Genomic DNA, 23,438 nt, shown 5'->3' on the forward strand with positions numbered 1-23,438 from the left:
TGTCCAAGCTATGCTTTCTGTCTTGCATGCCGAAACTACATAGATGAGCCTTCCCAGACCTCATTCCAGCAACATACACTGTCCGCTGAAATTCTACAGATCTACCCCTCAGTGTCTATAGGAAAAGGTGACATGCTAAAATCATTTCCAAGGAGTTGAGGAGAAGGACCAAGGAACCAAGTAATGGAAAATATCAGGATTACATGCAAACTCCATCGGATGCATGATCATCTTGAGGGTAATTATGGTAAGTAAAGAACACCTTCTGAAATACACCTCTTAGTTGAGTTTGCAGGATGGCTTGTCAATGTCAAACCATCCTTTCCTCAGTAACACACATGTGCACAAACATGAAAAGTCATTTTATTTGTTTCTTCTACATGTCTTGCTACCTTTTCACTTGTTTGGCCAACTGTCATCTTCAACATGCTGATTGTTATGTCATGCTTGCGACCTCGTTCTGGTGATGTTGAAAGTTGTGTTAAGTTGTGATCACTATGTAAAACTCTATCACACTCACACACGATGTTGTAAGCACTATCGCGAAAGTGTCGTCATGGTCATCCTCACCGAGTGTATGTTGTCTTGATTGTTCGAGGTGTCTTATCGTTGAGTCACGTTGAGTGTGTGTTCGGAAAGTCATGCATCCACAATTTCACTCCATCAAACACTTAGTCATTTTGCTGAAACTCTGTCGATCGGACCTTCCTCCAATAGTTGTACCTTCGCTGAGCTGCACTACGTAGTCTCAACTCTTAGTGATCACGGACTACTACCCAAAATTGCATAGAGATTGTGGTTGTATCCTAGGCAGTATACATTATGTAATCTTGGAATTGACTAGACTGACCGTCACCCAGAACAACACAAAATTTTCTCAACAAGTCATCCCAAAGTGCGTTTCCCACAAGTAGATCCATCAAGCCTCCATTTGGTCAACCAGAGAGTTTGACCGGGTAGTGACCATGGTGATGAGCCCCATAAATGGGTAATTATATGGGCTCATTTTACCTCCTAACATAGTCAAATCAACCATTCTCTTAGCTTATTGTATGTTTTTTGATTAAATTTATGCTTATGGAGTGAGTTGAGTTAGTTATGATGCCATGTGGTCTAATATGTGTTTAGTGCAACTTATTGTTGAATTTTGAAGACAAAGTCAAAGATTCAGTGGACAAATGGCAGCAGTAACTTGAAGTGGACAAAGGAGAGGACTTATAGGAGGGAATACCCCTCATTTATTACTCCCCACTCCGTATTCCCCTTCATTCAGCTTGGAGTACAAACAACCAAATCAACAAAATAGGATGCAATTGAGCAAGTGGAGGATAACTAATGATTATCTCAAGTTTTGGGAGCCAAGCCTCCCTGATTTTAAGGAAGCTGTTGGTAGCTTTAGTTGTATAAGTAGAGAGGCTTAGGGCCTCACTAGGGTTAGATTTTTGTTGGATTTTTTGTACAGTATTGCTTATGTAAACTCTGCTAAACTTCAAGCTTATTATTTTGACAGTTCATGTAATCTTGTTATTATTTTGATAATAAAGATGGAATAATTTTTGGGCTAGCACTGAGTTACCTTAGAGGGTTGAAGCTCTTGGGTTAGGGCCCAATCCAAGCAGCCAAGCTCCTCTTTACTTGTATTTATATGCTTTGTTTCAGTTTGTAGATTAGTTGTTGTTTGATGTATCTCTTTCATGGTTAAGAATAGGTTGCTTTTGATGATTTAGGAGTTTGATTCCATTTGTGCTTTCTATAGCAGGTTAAGAAGTGATAAAAAGAAGCTTCAAAAGGCTAGCAATAGTGCCTTGGCCTCTCTTCCTCCCTTTGGGACCATGAATTGAGGTAAAGACCCTCTTGCTGCCCCAAAAACATAGATTTTCCTCATTCATAGCACTTCTAGTGTTTGCAGTTTGTTAGATGGTTAATGCTTTGCTTTAGATCTTTTCCACTAGGCTCACTTCTTTATTTGCAATCAGTCTTTTTCCATGCTTTCTTTCTTGTAGCATTTCTCAGCATTTGCTTTCATAGATCATATTTTAGACTAGCTTGATGCAAAATTCTATTTTTCTAGATGCACTCATTCTTTTGCAATAGATCTATTCTCACAACAGAACAACCTATCAACCATCACATCCTCTCTCTGATCCATGCCCTACAGGTCACCCAAAGCTCAACTCAAATCTGCCTTATTTTTCTGCATTTTTCCATATAACTTCTTCCTCTCTCCTTGAGCAAACCCAATCATCTTTCTCTCTCCTGGTGATTCTTGATAGACCCTAGGCATCTTAGCACCTCATTCCAACCTTCATCCACCTTTTACACCCACTCTCATACCCTCAAAACCATGAAAACTGCTCTCGGCCTCCTCCCGTAGACCTCTTGTAGACCTCCTGTAGATCCCCTGTGTCCTCCTGTAGATTTTCTTGTAGGCTTTCTTTTGAAGGCCGAGTGTGGGAAAAGCCTCCAGAAGGCCACCTAAGACCTTCTAGGACCCATCCACACCATCCTACATCCTCTCAAGTCCCAAAACCGCCCTCCATCGCCACCTATTTGCTACCACATTCACAAACAAATAAATTACATGCATGACACATTCACATAAAAATGCATAAAAATCCAAAAAGATGCTTTTTTCTAATTTGCATCCAGAAATAGCTTCAGTAGATGTTGTTTACTTCCTTGAGTAGGTAATGGCATTCTTTTCATGGTTTTCATAGTGCTTTATGCAAAAGTAGGATTAGTGGTTAACTAGGATTTCCTTGGTTTGCTTTACATTTCAGTCTTCCTTTCTGCAGTTAGAGTAGCCTCTATAGAGTAATCTATTCTTTCATCACATATAGAGCTTCTTCTAGAATCCATAGAAGTTGGCTTGAGCTCCTAGTGATCTTGCACCGGTTGACCAAGTGACAACCTGCAATAAGAACTAGTACTTGTGCATACAACACCATCGCTTCCAAGTTTGTTATGAACTACCGGGTTGATAAGAGTAAAGTAGGCAGCCCAGGAGTTGCAACATTATTGCTGCAATACTGGTGCTCACCACTTTTTGGAGTGGGGAAGCATCAGAGGATTTTGTAATTATTGCTTCTATTTTCTATCGCAATATTATGCTAATAGTTTATTTCAACAAAAGTAGACAAGTCATTTCTTTCAGTTCTGCATTTCCTTTCTTTCCTTTTCAATTCTGCCAATTTCGTTTCAGCAAGAGTAGACTAGTCATTTCTTTTCCTTCAAATTTTGCATTTCCTTGCTTTCCTTTTCAATTTTGCAAATTTCATTTCAGTTAGTTGAAATTTGTTTTGTTCAATCAATTTCAGTTTTGTAGGTACAATCAATGTGGGGAAAAAGAAACAAAAGCCAACCAAAAATATTTCCTTTCATGCCTCATAGGAATAGAGATAATTCAAGAAATTTTTTTCCCAACACCCCCACTACCTCAAACAGCCAACTTTATCTCTTCTTCAGAATTAGTGATCAATAAGAACCTTTAGGTGAGAATCCTATGATATTTGAAGAGCCTATAGGGGAAGAGGAAGAAGAAGAAGTAGACATTCCTTTAAAGCCAATGGATGAACACAGAAATGCTAGGGGGAATGGAGAGAGAATAGAGGGTACCTTTCCCATTTGGGAGACCAATGGGGACACCAAAATGAAGAATATAAGTCCTTCAACCCTACCTCACTTCCATGGTTTGACTACAGAAGATCCTAACACTTTCTTGTTTGAGTTTGCTATCATTTGTCGAACCTATGACTATGCAGAAGACGAGCAAAATTTGAAACTATTACCTTATACTCTCAATGATGCAACATTGTGCTGGTTCATGGGGTTAACTAGCAATAACATCACAACTTGGGCTTAGATGCAACAGACCTTTAATGACAAGTATCGAGACTACTGTAGGTCAAAAGATACCAAAGAAGAAATCTTCTGAATGACCACGGGAAGTGATGAATCCTTGGAAGATTATGAAGAGAGGCTCCAACTCATTTACAAAAGGGCCAAGTGTACACTTGACCCTGAATCTCTGAAGTTGGTCCTGCTCAGGGGAATTCCGGAAGACCTTCTAGACAACGTCCACCTGTTGGTCGGGGGAGACATCTACCAACTATCTTATGAGGACATAAATATTGTTTTTATAAACCATTCTAGAGAAGCCAGAAAGAAAGGTAGGGGGATTCAACCCATAGCCAGTACCTCTTCTTCCAATTCATCCATTAAAGGAGAAACTGGAAACATGCTGGAAGACTTCAAGAGTGTGATGCTGCATACTCTTACAATGCAAATGGATACCTTACGTATCAAAAGAAAACAAGAGGAAGAAGACAGGGCTTTGGCCATTTTTCGTCCTAGATGAACTAGGAGGCATCCTAGGAATGAATGTCCATTGAAATCTATAGAGGTTTGTTCAGTCTATGAAGAAGATCATTCTACAGATAAGTGCCCTTCCTTTCCCGAGCTTAAAGTGGTATACCAAGGGGCTGAAGGGGCCACTGAACCACTCTATTTCATGAACCAAAGGAGACCATATGGACCTAGACCATACCAGCAGGGGATGCAAGGGACATCTCAGGCATATTACCACCCCAACCAAGTCACTTCCGTACCTTCTTGGGGCCCTCCTACTCATCCTTCCTGGTCCACACCTCCTCCTTGGTCCTTCACAGCTCCATATCATGTCCAACCAGCCACCCATTCATTCCAATCCTATGCTCAGCCGCAACCTCAATGGAATGCATCTCATCAGTGGTAGTGGCCCCAGTACAACTCTTCTCCCACTCTTTTTCCTCCACCACCTACCCAACCACAACTGTTACCTCCTGCTCCACCAAAGCAACCCCAGATGCCTGCCCATCCAAACCCGAACTTGAACAACAGATAGGCTCAACAAGTGTATAGTGGGGAACCATCATGCCCAACTTATGCTCTGGAGATTCAGGAGATTAACCTGTCATCTGGGAAGGTTCTCCCAGATAGCCATCCTCCACCCAGGGAGGTTGAGGAAGATAAAGAGGAAAGTGAACCTAAATCAAATCCACCCTTTCCTGAGAGACTATCTGCAATAGTACAACCTACCCTAGAAGAAACTGAACTCCTGGGAGAATTGAAATAGTTATGTGTGAAGATACCACTTCTCAAAGCCATCAAAGATGTGCCTATCTACAATAGGTGATCAAAGAGAAGTGCTTTAGGAATCCAGGAAGGCACAAGAGAGATGACCCAGCCATCAATGTCCACTACAACAAAACCAGTGATTTGCGCCAGATTTTGCGCCAGATTTTAGTGCATTTTTTTTGTAATTGTGATGAGCAACCTGGCACTAAATCTGGCTCTATTGTACAATTTTTAAAGCGTCCTTTTTTGCACCTGATTTTGCATCCTTTTTCACGCTAGATTTTGCATCATTTTTTACACCAAACTATGCATCATTTTTTGCGTCAAATTTTGAACCAAGATTTATATCTTATTTTATGACAGGTTTTGCTTCTAGTTTTGTGTCATTTTTTGCATCTATTTTTCATTCTCTTTTGCTTCCTATTTTGTGTCATTCTTTGCTTCCATTTTTGCACCATCATTTGCATCAAGTTTACACTGTATTTTGAATCCAATTTAACGTCTTTTTATGCATCCATTTTGTGTCAGTTTTTGCATCTAGTCTTACGCTAGGTTTTGTATCTAGTCTTACACTAGTTTTTGCTTCTATTTTTGCACCAGCTTTGGTGCCTATCTTTGCACCATGTGTTGAATTTGATTTAGCACCAAATTTTGCATCCATTTTTGTGCCCATTTTTGCATCTTTTTTTGGACCATTTTTTACATCCACATTTACGTTTGATTTGTCTCCATTTTTCCCATCTCATTTTGCACCATATTTTGCGTCATTTGTTTTATCCAATTTTGCATCATTTTTAACACCATCTCTTGCATCTAATGTTACATCATTTTGAGCATCCAAATTTGCATTTATATTTGCATCTTATGTTGAGTCATGTGTTGTGTCCACCTTTGCATCTTATTTTGTGTCTAATTGTACATTCAATTTAGAGCCATTTTTTAAGTCTACTTTTGTATTTGTTTTTGCACCAAGTTTTGCATCCAATTTTAAGCTATTTTATGCCCCTTTTTGCACCATTTTTTTGTGTCTACTTGTGTTGAATGTTGCACCATTATTTATACCGACTTTTTCATCCAATTTTGCATTTTTTTGGTGTCTAGTTTTACATCGTTTTCACCATCCAAATTTGCATCTTTTTTTGCCTCATTTTGTGTCCACATTTGCATATAATTTTGTGTCTGAGTTCGAGCCTAAATTTGCATGTGATTAGGAATCATTTTTTACATCCAATATGGCATCCTTGGTTTCACCTTTTTTCAGCCCCATTTTGCATCTTGTTTTATGTCTTTTCTTACATCTTTTTTTTTTCCTTTTTTGCACCCAAGTTTGCATCCCAAATTTACACCATTATTTGCATCATCATTTGGCATATTAATTTGTAACGTTTTTTTCTTCTTTTTAACGCTCAACTTTGCATCTTATTTTACATCTAGTTGTTGTCTTTTTTTGCATCTAATTTGGTGCCCATTTATGTGTCCTTGTTTTTTCGCAATTTGATATCCTTTTGTATGCCATGTTTTGTTTCCTTCTTTGTGTCAACTATTGCACAATTTTTCACTTCTAATTTAAAACACTTTGTATGTCAATTGTTTGCATTTTTGTATTAATTCCTAGTTTAACATCCAATTTTACTTTCAATTTTGCATCCATGGTTACATCCGCATTTGACTTCTTATATAGAGTATATTTTTCTTTACATATATGACCCCCTTTATAGATTCATAGTGAAATATATGATAGTTTCTAAATATCATTAAAGCAGATATCACAATTCAAAATCATTTGTAAAGAAATTTAAGAGAAATCGACAACATCCATAAAAAAAAATAACAATGTGTCATTAACAATTTTCAAAACATGTATAAAATAGCAACATAATACTAATAAAATCAGTATTATTTTTAATCAAAACAAGTAAAATTCAAATATGATTAACAAATCAAAATATTTCATGAATATCGTTATTCTACGATAAATTAACAACATACATAAATCAAACTCATCGTATGATTACAAAATCAAAATGTCTCATTGATATAGGGTAAATTCACAACACCCATCTAAACATAGCAATGTCATTCTACACAATAATTTCTTCATAAAAAACAATGCATGTGCATGCATAGCTACCACCACCAAGATCATCCTCATGATCATATTGACCATCCTCATTACTCTGATCCACATCATCACCAACACCGCAACTATCATCATCATCTCCTCCTTCACCACCATCATCCTCATCCTCATCCTCATCATCTCCTGATATATGTTGAACATAATTTGGATCATCGTCTTGGCAATCATTACCTATAGCATTCTGACAAAAAAAATCACAATATTACATGTTAGTATTAATTACATAACGCAACGCATGTTTTTGTTATACAATGTTAACCATAAAATGAGGTAAGATATAATATCTAATAGTACTAAAAAATAAAATGAAAATATGGTTTAAAAGTATATTGGAAATCCAACTAATATTACATACCATAGAGTCCATCCAAACAACAAATTCAACCCATCTCTTTTGCTGCAGCACCTCCTTTTCCAAATGATTTGGAGGTCTTCCATATTTTAGTTCCTATCAATCAGTAAATAGGGAGAAATTAGATAACAATGACTTTCTTCTAGTACAAAATTTATTAAAAAAATATCACATGTTTAATTTACTTACAAAGGTTGTTATCAGTGCTTTTAAACCTTTCTAGCCACTACGATAAGTGACTTTTGTCTTGGTTAACCTCGCCTTGGATGCCTTGTCCTTAAACATAAACCAATTCAATTTATTTTCACACAAATACATGTCTAAGATACTTATAAGTATTAATACATTCTAAATAATGTTTAATGAAAAATTCAATACCTGAATGCTCTCATTGCTGGCTTTTCTTTGTGCATCCAACTTCTCATATGATTTTACAAGTTCTTTCCATACTTTAAAAGGTATGTCAATAGGTCTTTGTTTCAGTCTTTGATCTTGAGGCATTTTTTTAATTTTTCTTGTTTGGTTAAAAATGTTGGTTAAAAAAAACCGAACAAGTAATTCACATCAATGGCATGGGGACTCTATGGATATGTGTAAAAAAATGGCTATAAAGAAAACATCCAAAAAACATATGAGCTCTCCCTTTGATGGTCACTTGGGGCATATGGCTGGAAAGGAACAACTCCATTTTCGAAAATGAAGGACAATCCTTTCTCAAAGTCCTTCCTAATATTTGCTCCAAATGTCTTAAAATGAAAAACAAATTTCAAACGTCATCCTCAAACATCTCCCTTAAATATAACGTTGGACCATAAATTCTTCACTTTTATTGTTATCGGCTCTGGAATGATTTTTCTATATGCAATTATATAATGAAATATGTGTGCACTAATGAAAAAACATCGAGTTTCATTTTTCATAATCACAAACAATGAAAAACGAATCACACGTAACTAACATCATTTTGGAAATTTTATATTTATTAAAAATCTTTAACATGTTTTCCTCCCATATCTCATAAAAAGGTGTGAAATTTTTTATATACTCTCCAATAAGCACTACAACAAAACCAGCGATTTGGAGGTTTTACACTAAGTTTTTCAACATCGAGCTTACTAGGGCTTGCACCACCTGGGTTATTAGTAAGAATCTCATGAGGTTTGCATAGTCATGATTATTAGAATCAAAATAGTAGGATTTGCACTAAAAAACAGTTCATAGAGCTTTCCTGCTGGGGAGAAAATCACAAGTTCAACTTCTGCAGTGCAGAGCACCGAGAGCTCGTAAGCTTTCTTCAGCAATCCACCTACGTTTGGAAAATGTAGCCTGCCTGCTGGCGATGTTCTCAATCCTCTTCCTCTGCATCTTTCCCCTCACTATTCTCGTATGTCCTCTTTCATTTTTCCCTCCAAACAAACCCTCTCAAATTGAGAAAGCAGAAAAACTCACTCGATGAGAATCCGAATCCAATTATCGCTTCTAACAATAACCCAATACGATACCAGAAGTGATTACACAAAACCTCATTGACTCTTCATTTGTTTGGAAAAGAGCTAAGCATATACTTCTGACGAGGGTTTCCGTCTCAAGTCTGGCTCGCAGGACGTCGCTTAGTCAATTGCGAGAAAAATTTTCCACCTGCCTGTCACATATGGTTTGTCACACTATATATTAAAATAAGGTTGATCATACTAACAATAAGGTTGTATAGTTTAAAAGGAGGGCTCTCCTGACTGCATTTGGTTGGTTTATAGAAAAGATTGCTGGAATGTGTAATGTGAATGCTCTGCTAACTGTTTTTTAAGCATTTGAAAGTATTAAAACCCCCTAGGATAATTAATGTAAGACCTGTTAATTAATGTGTAAAGATGGCTATTGTCCTTGGGCTACCTTAGCTGTTCGTGTTTAGTGATCTGTGGTATTATGACTCCTCAAGTCACTATTAAACCATGAGAACCATGCCCAGGCAGACTAGTGTGACATTGTGGATGAGAACCAAAACTAGACTCCTATAACCTCCTTTTTCATCCTTTAAATTGCAGAATTAACTGACTGTTCTAGTAATCGTTCTTGAGCACCTGAAGATGTGCACCCTAAATAATAAGAATAATACCCTATAACATATGAATAGTCCATCCTGTGCATGTAGGATATGCACATGAGGTCCAATAAAATCACTAACCAGAATACCAGGTGTTATTAAAGCCTCTACAGGTTGATATATATGAATGTTACAGTGTGCAGGAGTATGATTCAATTCCATACGAAAATACAAAACATCTGATAGGATTTCCTTATACCTCATAGGCAAACAACCATTGTCCCTTCTATAGATGAGCAGAATAAGTGCTTGGTTCTCTACACTAAATAAAGACAAAGTATAGTAATTATTGCTGACAAAATAGGATTTAAATCGCGGTTCAATTGCTTGACATTCAGCTGGTCACAGAATTGTAGAGTGCATAATCATAAGTGATGTTGCGAGCCTCATTGCTCAAAGTCTAAGGGTCTTGCGAGCCATAATCACAGCCATGTATGGCATATCTTGTGATTATGGCATTTTATGAGGTCAATTCTTGTGAAGACATTTCAGTTTATAATAAATTTTGAACCTCAACAGAGTTTTGGCAAGACCTAGCTGAGCTAGGACATCAACAACACAACTGATATGAATGACATAATCTAGCCTCAAGAGGGAGCCTCTTTTGTTTCATCACTCTAACAATCTATGAAGTGGTGGAAAGCATAACAACTTCCCTTTGAATATGACACCTAAACTGAGTACAAATACTAAATGATGCAGCCCTTGGTGCATGTCTCTCAAAGTATCGATATTTCAAATGTTGAAAGCTCTTGTGCCCATTTGATATGCATTCGATTGCAGTTCCCCTGAAGAAAGAATCTTATAAAGGTGAGGCCATGGCCAATATGTTAGCCATATCCATTGGAGTTGCCATTGCTTGACAAATTTAGTGTGATCAGTCCCACCATGATTCACATGGGCTTCTACTCAACACTGGCTGTTGCTATTGTAAGAGTCTTCAAGCTCGTTGAACCCATAGTATTGATAAGTGTATTCTTTGGGTCTCTGGTTTTCAAATTCTGCTTATGTTTTCCTCTCAGTATCATTATTTCAAATGTTGAAAGCTCTAATTCCCATTGCTGTGTATTTGATTGTGGTTTCCCTGAAGAAAGAAGCTTATAAAGGTGAGCCCGAGGCCAATATGTTGGCCATATCCATTGGAGTTACTATTTCAGCTTATGGGGAGGCCAAGATGAATGCATGGGAGGTGATTCTCCAGTTAAGTGCAGTTGCATGTGAGACTACCCAATTGGTTCTCATACAAATTCCACGAACATCAAAAGGGATTAAGTTGAATCCCATCACATCTTTGTTGCTCCTTGTTTCCTTGTTTTTCTCAGCACCCCCTGGGCCTTAGTAGAATACCCATTTCTGATAATCAGGGTCTCTTCCTTTGATTTGGATTACATGACATTTCTGCTTGTGCCTTGGCTCTTAATCTTGCAGTATTTCTTCTGATAGGAAAGACTTCAGCCTTGACTATGAATGTTGCTGGTCTTGTCAAGGACTGGCTGCTCATAACATAATCTTTGTCTGTAATAAATGAAAAGGTTACAGTCATAAACTTGAGTGGGTGTGGACTGGCTTTTCTGGTTGTCTGTTACTATAATCATTTGAAACTTCAAGCTCTCAAGTCCAATGACAACCAACCAAAGTACCTCAGCAGTGCAGCTGATGCCAATGATGAAGGAGAAGGTTTGATAATGACAAGTGGGAGATTCTCAATCAGAGATTCAGAACCAGTAGAGAAAAATCAAACTCAAGCTTCAGGATTAGGTATTTAGATCATTAATATTGTCTTGTGCTAGAGATTACTGTTCTTGGATTGGCTCCTCTATGCCCAGATATATTTGCAGGGAACAGGCCAATCATTCACAATGAAGAAGATAATGACAAGATTAGTGTATAATGATGGACAGGATGGTGCCATGGTGCCAACCTAAATCTCAAGTAAGGAGACATCTGTTCATCAATTTGTCAAGAAGCATGGCCTACAATTCAATTGCTCTAAGCCTATCACTTCTTCCACCTGTCAAATAAATTGTTTCCTGTTTGTTTAGTTTGACAAAAGCAACATTGAAGAAGAACGTATTTTCACTTGCACTAGGATTTGTAATTTTGTATATAATTGGACTTAAGAAAAGGATTGTTAAACATGTAAATCATAGATTGTGGAGGAGCTCTTTATGTCCAACCTTTATACCATGCAACCACAACCACTAGACATCTCATCTATCAAATCATAGACTAGGCAACCCATCAAAGGGAACAACAAAGTGAAGAAGAACCAACGACACATTTGATCAGCCACAAAAACAAATTTCCAAATATGAGAAGGTATCTATGATGCAGGAAACATGGCCCGCCCCTGCATACCAGCTGCGTTTTCATATCGAGCCACTGAAACACAACTAAAATGCTCTTGAAACACATTTCAATTCATATGAAATGTATTTTCACATGGGAAATGCATTTCAATTCATATGAAACATATTTCACATGAGAAACACATTTCAATTCATATGAAACATATTTCACATGGGAAATGCATTTCAACATCTGTACAACGTGTTTCTAAATGAAATTTGTTTGATTTTGCCTTGATTTAAATGTTGGGAACAACATTTTTTTGTTTTAATAACTAATTAGAGGATAATTATGAATTCATGAGACTTTTAGAAACTTCATACACTAGAAATATTTATTTAAGACTGGGTTTCACTCTCAATTTGCGTTAAAATGATGGCAATTAATGGTAATGTTAAAGTCTTAAAGTAAAACCTTTACTTAAATTTTTAACATTACCATTCATTGTCTTGAGATGTTTAAAAGCGGTTCCCATCTCCTCTAACTTCATATCGAGAAAGTAGAACTTCATATCCCATTCAAAATTCGACAGAGTTAACATTTTTCGAGATTTCAGGATTGGCAATTAATCAAAAGCACCAAGTGCTTTATGTACCTCAATGTTAGTGATATTGCTTATTTGACTCCTCTATCATTGCCTTAGCAAAACTGTACCCTTCCCTCAAACAAAAAATCAATGATTGGGCACACTAAGCTTTTCATACCATATTTTAAAGTTTGGATTACGTAGTTTCATCATGTTAAAATCGGCAACTAGGGCCAAACTCCACATGGGTCATCTTATTTATGACAACTGATATTTTTCTTGGATTCCTCTCTCCGAGAGGTGTAGGAGTGATCTAAAGATCATCCGATTCTGACATGTACAAATGAAGTTATGAATTTACTTTGATTATGGACAAATTGTCAAGGTCGGCCAACAAACTTATGTAGGCTCAGAAGCCCAACAGTCACGTCTATTCATCCTCAACGTTTGCTATAAATACATGATGCCTTAGCCTCATTTGGATACACTCATCTTCACACTTCTCTCTCTCTCTCTCTCCTCGTTCATTGGGTACGGATTTCTAGGCATCTCTCTCTCCACACGTCTGAAATTTCAGGAAAGCAAAATTTCAAGAGGCCGAAATTTCAAGAGACTGAATTTCTGGACAGTTTGACCAAGCGTTGACCAACATGAGTTGACCTCCTTTGACTACGTTTTGTGGGGGCTATCTCTATTTGGGCAAGCCGCATTTCTAGGCACAGAAATTGAGGCCAAACATTGACTTTGACCAACGTTGACTGCAGCTAGGGCTAACCACAGGTTGGTTGTTTGACCAAATTTGACTGCGCTGATTTTGGGTTCTTTTGAGGGTTGATTCATCTTGTTGTTTGGAGGCCGAAGTTGACTGAAGTTGACCAATTTATGAGGGTCAAATCTGCCCTGTTGACCAGCAATGACTTTTCTGGTTAGGTCTCTTTTGCCGCTGTCATTAATTATCAGATCTATAAATTGTAATATCTCTCTCTCTCTCTGCTGAATTATTGAAGAATATAAGAAGAATTGATCAAGAGTTTCCCCACATTGGGGTTAAGTGATGGTGGAATATTGCTTGTCATTTATGTTTGTCATGTAAATGTTCTTGCTCATTTATTCATAATGATTTCTTTCCACATTTCAATATATATATATATATATATATATATATATATATATATATATATATATATATATATATATATATATATATATATAGTGTGGAAAATAGTAGTGAGTAAGGTCTTCTTTGAATTGTGACTTAGTCAAAGAGACCACAAGCAATCCTATCTTTGACGTGCACGAGTTCCTAAAAGTTAGGTCAAGTTCCTAAAAATTAGGATGAGTTCATAAAACAGTTTAACTCGTGCGTATAGTTGGAGGCTCAATTGTTTGTCTCCTAGTGCGAATTATATTTGGAAAAGGACAAGCAAGTGAGCTTCAGTATCTAAATTGAGGCAGGATGAGTTACATGACTCAGTTAGACTCGGTTAACTAGTCAATCACAAGACCGAGATTCAAAAATAAACTTGCTAGATATACCTTATGTGAATTGCTTGTAAGAAGGACGAAGGCACAGAATTGAATCATTGTTTTGTGAGCACAAGGTTGTGAGACAAGACAATAGAGAGCATGAGTTTTGTGTGTGAGCTAGCAGAGCTAGGAAGAGTGTGAAGGAGAGGCCTATACACAGAGTTTTGGCACAGAAAATCCTTGTTGGTGTACGCAGGAATTAGGAGTAATTCCTAGAAGATAGGGCCACTATTGCGCTAGGAAATAAGCGGCTTCCAACGAAAGGAAATAGGGGCAAGCCAGCGCAAAGATTTAGGAGCTAAGGACAGGGTTGTTGCAAGCAGGTTTCAGTTAAGTGTCAATAGAAAGAACAGTGTTGTTCTCTAGTGAAACAATTTTCCTTGTATTAATTCTATTTGCTCAACTTTCTCAATAAAATTCTATAGCTAGCAGAGGGTTTTCCTAGTACGGTTCCCTACAAAAATCCTGTCTTGGTGTTACAAATTAGTTTCAAAATTGTTTACTACAGCAGTTGCAAGATTTTTAAGGAAATTCTACATGGTATCGGAGCAAGGAACAAAATAAATACCAACGCAAGTTGATTGGCACATCCTAGTGCAACATCACAAGGAGAATCTCCCTGAAATAGTCATAGCCCAAAGGAGCCTAGCAAAGTGGAGAAGAGGATTGGTTTTGGTTCGTTTTTCTTGTAACTAATTAGGCCAAGTTAGGCAGGAGCAAGTAGCTTGCAAGAGGAGCATTTTGGGTAGTCTTTTTGTGCATTATTTGTGGTGCAAACAACTTGCAAAACAGACCAAGTTTTTTATGTGTTGTTACAGGAGAGATTAAGCCCTAGTTTAGGGCTGGTCTATGTTCTTAAGGAGCTGGAACAACAATATATAAGAGGACAAGAGCTAACGCATAGAAGAGGAACCTGTGGAGAAATGTTTGCAAAGTTTTGAGGCAACAAACTATGGGTTGACGTAGGTGCAAGATGCCCTAATTAGAGGGTCGAAAACTTCAGGTAATTGCACAGGGGTGTGACCTAGAGAAGCAGAAGAAGTCTCTATTGGTTAAGGTATGTTGAATGTTATTCTCAAGTTGATGTTCTATTAAGTGGATGAGGTCCCATTGGACAATTGTGTGGGCAACTTAAGTGTACAGGTTGGAGGGTTGTTAGAAGTTGCCCTATTGTGCCCTAAGTACAGCCTCTTGTGAAGGACTACTAAGCTATTAGTGGGCAGGTGTTGGAGAGCTCTCTGGGAAAGCAGGATGGCGTACCAAGGTTTGAGAGCAGATAACTGTTTAGAGGGAGCATCAAACTTCGTTTCATGGAAAGGGAGGATCATGATAGTTTTGAAGGATAATGGGGTGGGAGAATTTGTGAAGCAGGCTATACCACCACTACAAGATCCCCAACAGTTGACCCGGCATACTAAGAATGATATCAAGACAAGGACGATTATTCTAGAAGGGGTCAGAGATCATATATTTCCTCATATCCATGAGAAGAAGACAGCTTATGAGATGTTCAAAACTATTTTAGATCTATATCAGAGTACCAGCGATACCAAGAAGCTTGCTCTTAAGGAGAAGCTAAGGAGTATCTAGGTGAACAAGGATGAGTCCATTGTCACGTATTTGTCAAAATTCACTCATGAGTATACCAGAGCATGACCTTGTGAGTTTTGCTCTTCTACGACTTCACAAGTCTTGGTATGGGTTCCAGGATGTTGTCAATGACAGAGATAATTTTCCTAGTTGGGAAATGCTATTGACTGACTACGTTCAGGAAGATATCCGAAGAAGGACCAAAAATGGTAGATCGATGAAGACAGAGGACAAGGAGAACTTTTCCATAACAAGCAAGAGTAGCAAGACCAAGGGCACGGAGGGCCAAGGAGTGGTCGAGTCTAGTCAAAAGGGCAAGTAAAAGGATCTAAGAAAGGTCAAGTGCTTCCATTGCCATGAGTTTGGACACTATGCCACTAAGTGTCCTAAGCGAAAGAACGAGTCCAGTGAGGATCATGTAGCTACATCAGCAAAGCTAGATGCATTTTTTGCCCCGTTCGAGAAATATTTATCATTGATTGCTTGCATGCCAAGCTCAGCAGACAGCAGTGTATGGTATATTGATTCGGTAGCATCCTTCCACATGACATCCTTCCACATGACCAAAAAAAAAGAAAAATTTTAGACACCTGAAGGAGAAGGACGTGTAGTTTCAAATCGAGAGGAATTGGTACTCTCAGTTTTCAGAGGGAGTCAAGTAATCCCCTCCATCTCAGAGATGTCTTTTATGTTCCAAGATTAAAGCAGAATCTTGTTTGGATAACTACCCTTGAGGACAAGGCTTATGATGTCATTTTCAGCAAAGGTAAGGCTTACCTCCAGCACTTAGCTTTTGGATGTAAGAAGCAGATAGGTGTGAGGATGAAAAATCACTACAAGTTCTAGGTAGAGACAAGTGCAACCTTGAGCAGCAAGGCAAGGAGAGCTCAGAGTAGAGAATTGATGGTTGAGGAGAGCAAAACCCAAAGGGAGTCCTTAGAGCAAGAGCAGATTAGAGTACCTAAGAAAAGCTACTCAAGAGTCAAGATGGAGCCTCAGCCAATATGTCTGTTTAAGTCTAAGGAGCCCTTAGAGAAAGAGCAGATTAGAGTACCTGAGAAGAAGCTACTCAAGATGGAGCCTCAGCCAATATCTCAGTTTAAGTCTAAGGAGTCCTTAGAGCAAGAGCAGATTAGAGTACCTGAGAAGAAGCTACTCAAGATGAAGCCTCAGCCAGTATCTCAATTTGAGTATAAGCTAGTTGGCAGTTGGGCCAACCAACAAGATGATGAGGAGCATAGCCGAAGGCGAGTCGAGGCAGCGACTCAAGCAATGACTCCCAGCATAGGGAGAGTTTGAGCCAAGTGGGCAAAGGATTTGTTTAAGGGAGATCAAGGGAGAGTTGGATCTTCCAATATCACCTTCAACCAAAGGAAGCAGCCACAAAGGTACACAGGGTGCATGGCCCTTATGACTGAAGTGATAGACTCGCAGAGCATGGTGGGAAAGAAAAGGTCTTATCAGGTTCCGCAAAAGAAGGCAAAGTCTTCTAGTTCAGTGGAAGAAGCTGCAACAACGGAGAACGTGGTAGTATTGGAGATAGATCCAAGTGGACGAGGTTCTTCCAAAAGCACCTTTCTCGCTAAGAGGGAATGTTGAAAATAGAAACGAGTAAGGTCTTCTTTGACTTGTTCCTTAGTCAAAGAGACCACAAGCACTCATGTCTTTAGCATGCATGAGTTCCTAAAAGTTAGGACGAGTTCCTAAAAATTAGGTCGAGTTCATGAAGCAGTTTAACTCATGTGTATAGTTGGAGGCTCAGTTGTTTGTCTCCTAGTGCGAGTTATCTTTGGCAAAGGACAAGCAAGTGAGCTTCAGTTTCTAAATTGAGGCAAGACGAATTACATGAGTCAGTTAGACTCAGTTAACTAGTCAATCACAAGACCGAGTTCAAAAAATAAACTTGCCAAATTTAGTTGATGTGAATTGCTTATAAGGAGGACGAAGGCACAAAAATGGATCACTATTTTGTGAGCACAACATTGTGTTGAGAATATAGTACCAAGGAAGTGTTTCCTAGGAATTTATCCTTTTGGCCTAGGAATACACATTAATATCCTTTTCTCTAAGTGACATTATGTGTTTATTAATGTCAAGGAGCTAAAGAAGCTTTTATGAGTTGTGTACCTTGTAATTCTAATTTATTAAAGTCACATGGGTTATTAAAGTGACTTTGTGTAAAGCACTAAGTCCACTTTATGTTAATAAGGTAACCTTTATATTTTAAAACTCACTTTATGAGCGACAAAGTGACCATGGTACTAAAACATTAAAAGGTTAAGTGAGGGGTCATCATGAGAAAGGGGTCTAATGGGAGCTTGATCTCAACTATAGATCTCATTAGCTGAGATTTAATCTCAGCCCTTGATCTTTAGCCTTTAGGGTTAGGTTTCCCTCTCAAAAGAAAAACAGAAGTTAAAGGAAATGAATGATTCTTCATTATTCTTCTCAAAGGAAAGAGGAGGGTGTAGGGAAGCTTGAGAGGAGATCGAGACAGCTAAAGGAGGATGCTGTGTTCCAAGGTGAACTCAAATCAGAGCAGAACGCAACCATGTTGTGGAGCTTGCATTTGGAGGCAGCAAGGAAGAGCTCCTTCATTCAATCCTCTTGAGAACTATTGAGGAGAGGAAAGGAGATAGGAGGAAGAGAATTTTTGTGAAGAAATTCTACAGCAAGAACTAGGAACAAGACCACAGTTAATCAAATCCCTAGAAGGCCGAGTTAAAGCTAAAAAGGGAGCACGAAATTTTGGAAGACTGTCACAGCCAGTGGTTGCACACAGGTCAAAGGCTTATTAGGAGTCAAGTTTGGTTACTCCTCACCGTAGGCAAGTGTTTTAGCAGCATATTTCTCTGCCAGCGTATTTATGTGGGACACAGTGAGATTCTTGGGCCAAGACCAGCAAAAATCTCAAGCCTGGTTTTAGTGGTATATCAATGATATTTAGAGAGCTGTTTTGGAGTGTATTTTCTCAAATTCCAGGGAGGTTAAACGCTGATAAAAAAACCTGTGCATATTTGCTGTGATGAACCCGAGTTTCAAGGAACCTGTGACTGTCAGTGTGGCTTGAATTCCTAAGAAGAAGGAGCATTTCAGAGGACTGTAATTTCAACATGAACATTTGTTGAAGACAGTTCAGAACTCAGTTTGAGAATGGGATTTCAGTGATGCTTCGTCAAAGAAACAAAATAAAATCCTCCTAGAAGAACTGGTTTTCCCCGCTGCGGGGTTTTTCTAGGATCATGTTGACCAAAAACAATGTAAAATTCATGTGTGTGCTTGCCTTATTTTTTCTCTTATCAGCTGAAAGTGAAATGTAGAGTACCTCTATGTTGTTTCAAGTTAAATGCAGAAAATGATAAAATGATGTGTATATCAGTCATATGCTATTGATGGGTTTTGGGCATTAAACCTTGCAAGAATTTGAAACTGGGTGGGCTACAGCATGAGCAGACATTAATTTTTTACAGGTTGTGAGACCAAACAATAGAGTGCGAGTTTTGTGTGTGAGCTGGCAGAGCTAGGAAGAGCGTGAAGGAGAGGCCTCTGCACAGAGTTTTGGCAGAGAAAATCCATGCTAGTGTGTGCTAGAAATCAGGAGTAATTCCTAGAAGATAGGGCCACTATTGCACTAGAAAATAGAGGCTTCCAGCACAAGGAAACAGGGGCAGGCCAGCACAAGGATTTAGGAGCTAAGGACAGGGTTGTTGCAAGCAGTTTTCAGCTAAGTGTCAGCAGAAAGAACAACCTTGTTCTGTAGTGAAACAATTTCCCTTGTAATTAATTTTATTTGCTCAACTTTGTCAATAAAAATCTACAGCTAGCAGAGGGTTCTCCATGTATGGTTCCATAGAAAAATCCTGTGTTATTGTATTGTATGAATGTGTTTTTAACTCTTTTTTATTCCGCTGCAAAAGAGTAGAGAAACTCTGTGTCTTGGTGTCACAAATTAGTTTCAGAATTGTTCACTACAGCAGTTGCAGAATTTTCAAAGAAATTCTACAAAAAGGTGCTAATGGTTCCCTATAACGCTAAATCTGGGCACATTGCTCCATCATGATAAGAGGAAGCTGGTTCAAAAGAAAAAAGTCTGGAAGTAAGGTTGCCCTCAGGTGCAAAATCATATTATAGCAAAGCAAGAGGTTACAAAATAAGAAAACTCAACCAAGTGAGACTATCAGATAAAGCATGAAAGGAAACTGTTTGAGGAAACTGATCGGCCCGATGTTCTTCCGCAATGTTAATTTTCTCTGTTTTGTTTTGCTTCCACCAAGTAAATACATGTAAGTGAGCGTTTATGATATCACAATATAGCCAGCATTGTTTCTCATATTCTACTCAGAAGCACCTTACAATCCTAGTTTCAGGATATGTGCATTAATTTAAAAATAAAATCAAAAAAATCCTTTGCAAACGACAAGAGCATTACCTCTTTGAAGAAGTGTCTAAAGAACAAATTAAACATAACTGCAATTCATCAAACGCAACTTTGTCTTGAAATATGTGTCTTCGGGTACAGATTATCTTGTCTAGAATTACCATTAATTGTTGTCGACCAGAGAAATATCTGCCTCCGATCCATTCATCTGCACCTCAAGATAGCTATTTTGATTGCAATGCTGTTGTTTATAGCCCTTTGGAGGAAACTTTGGAATTTTGTGAAGTAAAGACAAATATGATAATGTGCATTGTTTTATTTGGTCAAATGAACCTATCTCCGTTAGATACGAAACATTATACATTTTGAATGTTATATTGGAAAAGTCTAACATGTTATTTCTATTCTATGCTTGCTGATATAAGAGAAATAAGCCCTCATAATCCTGACTCAAAAGAACAGAGAAAACAGAAATTTGTGAAAAGACTGAAATACCATGCCACAAATGCACCACTGTGATTGCCAAGAAATGCATCCAGATCTCTCTTTGCCTGATCCTGTTGCTTTCCATGACAGACAAGTACAGCAACATACTCCTGCAAGTGGAAATTCAATCCCATTTATCAGTTCATCAAGCTTCATCCCCACTATTCCGATGGAAAGACAAAAAGCATGACTGGATGAAGGAAAGTGTATTTAATTTAAAATAGAAAGGGAGCTTATATTGCTTGTGTATATGATCAACGCTCGCTGAAAGAATGACAAACCCTCAATTCTAAACCCTAAGATAAACCTAAAGCTCCCGTGGTTTGAATTCAGAACTTGTTGTTTTCGGAATTCCCTGTTTTTCCGATTACAGAACATTGCGAAGGAGTTCAACAATATTGAGAGCAGAAAAGACAAAGCAAACTTGATGATTCAGTATGTGTTCATATCTCAGGAAGTTCCATAAAGGTACTATCAATATTCGGGTAAATTTTCTTTGGTGCTCAGAATTTCATGCAATATCTTGCGAAGAATCCAAAATGTAACGAATTCGCCATCAAAGCGCATCAAATCCCACCAAAAATACACAGAAAAGAAAAACCCTAATTACCCGATAAAACAAACCATAGCCCGCTAAATGCATCTACCATAGAGTTTCTTCAGCACCCCATTGAAATGACAAATCTGATCATCATCAACAGGCGAACAAAACATCGAGAACCCGATAAAAACAGATCTTACTAAAAAGGAGAAAAATTAGAAGTAAATAACTGCCCAAATGCATCTTCTTTATAGTCAAGGTCCCATTTATGTGCACAGGAAAAGGGCCATCGAAGAGGCCATGAAAACAACTTTCAACTGAGAAAACAAAATCATGAAATAGCCATGGATTAAGAAATTTACATGTCAAGAAGGACATCCTCCTCTTCTTCACCCGTGGTGACAGTAACCTCCTCAAGCTTAACAATGGGTGCAACCTGAGCTCCAGTGTCCTCTTCCTTTCCGGCATCATCCTCGTTCTCTCTCGAATCGTCATCTACTGCCCGTGTAAGAACAGGATCCTCCTGAGTTCCAGCCATCCCAATACCAGATAGTGCACAGAGGGAGGGCTCGAATGAAATCGATGGATCCAAAATATGCCAAAAACTCGCCCAATATCAGACACGAATGCGAAACCCCGAGGATTTTGGACAAAGGATTTAACTGTGAAAAAATGATTTGAAGGCAAAGGGCAAAGAGGTCGACGGAGAGAAAACACTCTATATAAGGGTTTTTGAGGTCGATGGAGAGAAAACACTCTATATAAGGGTTTTGAAGAGGGAAGGCCGGTAGCTGTTAAAGATTGAGAGTAAAAGTAGCATCGTTAAAGATAATATAATAAATTATTATAGGGATGGTTGGGGGGTTTCAAAGGGAGAGAAGGCCATGGAATAACCCCTAAATCATCTCCAACATGAGAGGCCTACTTCATTCATGTTGTCATGTTGGGACCAGAGGTTGTTGTGCGTTTTTTGTTTTCGCAATTTTGAACTCTTTCCTCGGTGATATATTATTGTGTTTATTGTAATAATAATGGGATGGGGTTGAGGGGTTTGTAAATGAGATAAATATGGAAAAGTAATTAGAAATATTGGTTTTAAATTATTATAATAAGTATTGTTGTGGTTGATCCATGATAAGTTGTAGGGTAGTTGGTTTGTATGGGGTTTAGTTGTTACGAGGTCTTAAGTTCAAATTTCATGGGGAGGGGTTGAGAATGGAAGTCATTTTGGGGGCATCAAAACTATTCTAAGGGGCATCTTCCACTGAGCTTTACACAATCCTCGATGTTGAGGATGAAAATAATATGAATATGCCAAGCTCACTCTACAGCCTAGTATGGTTACAGCCATGTTTGTCCATCATTCCAAGGGGCATCTTCCACTGAGCTTTACACAATCCTCAATGTTGAGGATGAAAATAATATGAATATGCCAAGCTCACTCTACAGCCTAGTATGGTTACAACGATGTTTGTCCATCATCAAAGTTGAAGTTTTTCTAGTGTCGGCCAAAATAAATTAAAAAAAAAAAAAAAAAAAAAAAAAATACAAAACATTTAAATAATGTTTGCTCATAAAAAATAATTGCCAATGAAGAAATTGGATCCCTCTCCGCTCATATTATATCTATATTTAAGATGGGTCTATGCTAGTGGATAACACAAAAATCACAAAGTGAAGAAGAGTTTAATTTCAAGTCAAAGCAAAACTTTGGGACTAGCGCAATTCATCTAACTTCTATTAAAATGCGGTATTTATACGTGTAATGTGATCTCTCTCTCTCTCTCTCTCTCTCTATATATATATATATATATATATATATATATATATATATATATAGTGTAATTGCTATTATGTTGTTAAATGGTTGTTTAATTAATGTTGGTTATTCGATGGCAAGATGGTTTTGTAACTCTTAATGATGTAATTGTTCATCTTCTTGGTTGTAGTGTGCCATGTTGTTGACATACAAATATTGTAATGGAGCCAAAAAATAATGACAGTAAAGCATAGTAGGAAGTTATAAGTTTATCCTCCTGGAAAAGCAAAATTGTGGAGTTAAAGAACCACTTCTAGGAAATCAATTTCCATCACATCCATAGGGAGCTAAATACAACTGTAGATTCTCTCTAAAAAAGAATTATTTGTCTGGAGACAGGTTACATATATTATGATGAATTAGTTGGCAACCCAGTTCAAAGTTCTCATTCGATGCCCATATACTAATATGGATCAGCTTTAAGTCAAATTTTCAATTAGTTATCAACTAGCTTACTATAAATTTCAAGTGAGTCTACATTCAGCTTTCAATTAGCCTCAAATACAATGTCTTT

At 37.9% G+C, this 23,438-nt stretch overlaps 1 protein-coding gene across 4 annotated transcripts; it reads right to left on the reverse strand.

Annotated features, from left to right (window-relative positions):
• Nucleotides 1–7,194: 7,194 nt before the first annotated feature.
• LOC149230122 (ran-binding protein 1 homolog c-like) lies at nt 7,195–21,819 on the reverse strand. 4 transcript variants are annotated; one of them, XR_016247993.1, is made up of 5 exons: nt 21,468–21,819; nt 20,574–20,674; nt 7,797–7,883; nt 7,611–7,703; nt 7,366–7,426 (listed from the first exon to the last, which is right to left on the reverse strand). XR_016247993.1 is itself a non-coding variant. In XM_089378854.1 (4 exons), the coding sequence occupies exons 1-3, from the start codon at nt 21,641–21,643 to the stop codon at nt 7,636–7,638; spliced, it is 345 nt and encodes a 114-aa protein (XP_089234980.1). In that variant the 5' UTR covers nt 21,644–21,819; the 3' UTR covers nt 7,195–7,426; nt 7,611–7,635. The 4 variants fall into 4 exon arrangements, 2 of the variants coding, with proteins under 2 accessions (XP_089234980.1, XP_089234979.1); XR_016247992.1 differs by having other exon boundaries at nt 7,366–7,436; XM_089378854.1 differs by lacking the exon at nt 7,797–7,883 and having other exon boundaries at nt 7,195–7,426.
• Between the last annotated feature and the right edge of the window lie 1,619 nt (nt 21,820–23,438).

Source organism: Pinus tabuliformis, chromosome J, assembly GCF_031772625.1.
Source record: "Pinus tabuliformis cultivar Carrire ecotype Pingquan chromosome J, CPIR1, whole genome shotgun sequence".
Classification (NCBI taxonomy): domain Eukaryota; kingdom Viridiplantae; phylum Streptophyta; class Pinopsida; order Pinales; family Pinaceae; genus Pinus; species Pinus tabuliformis.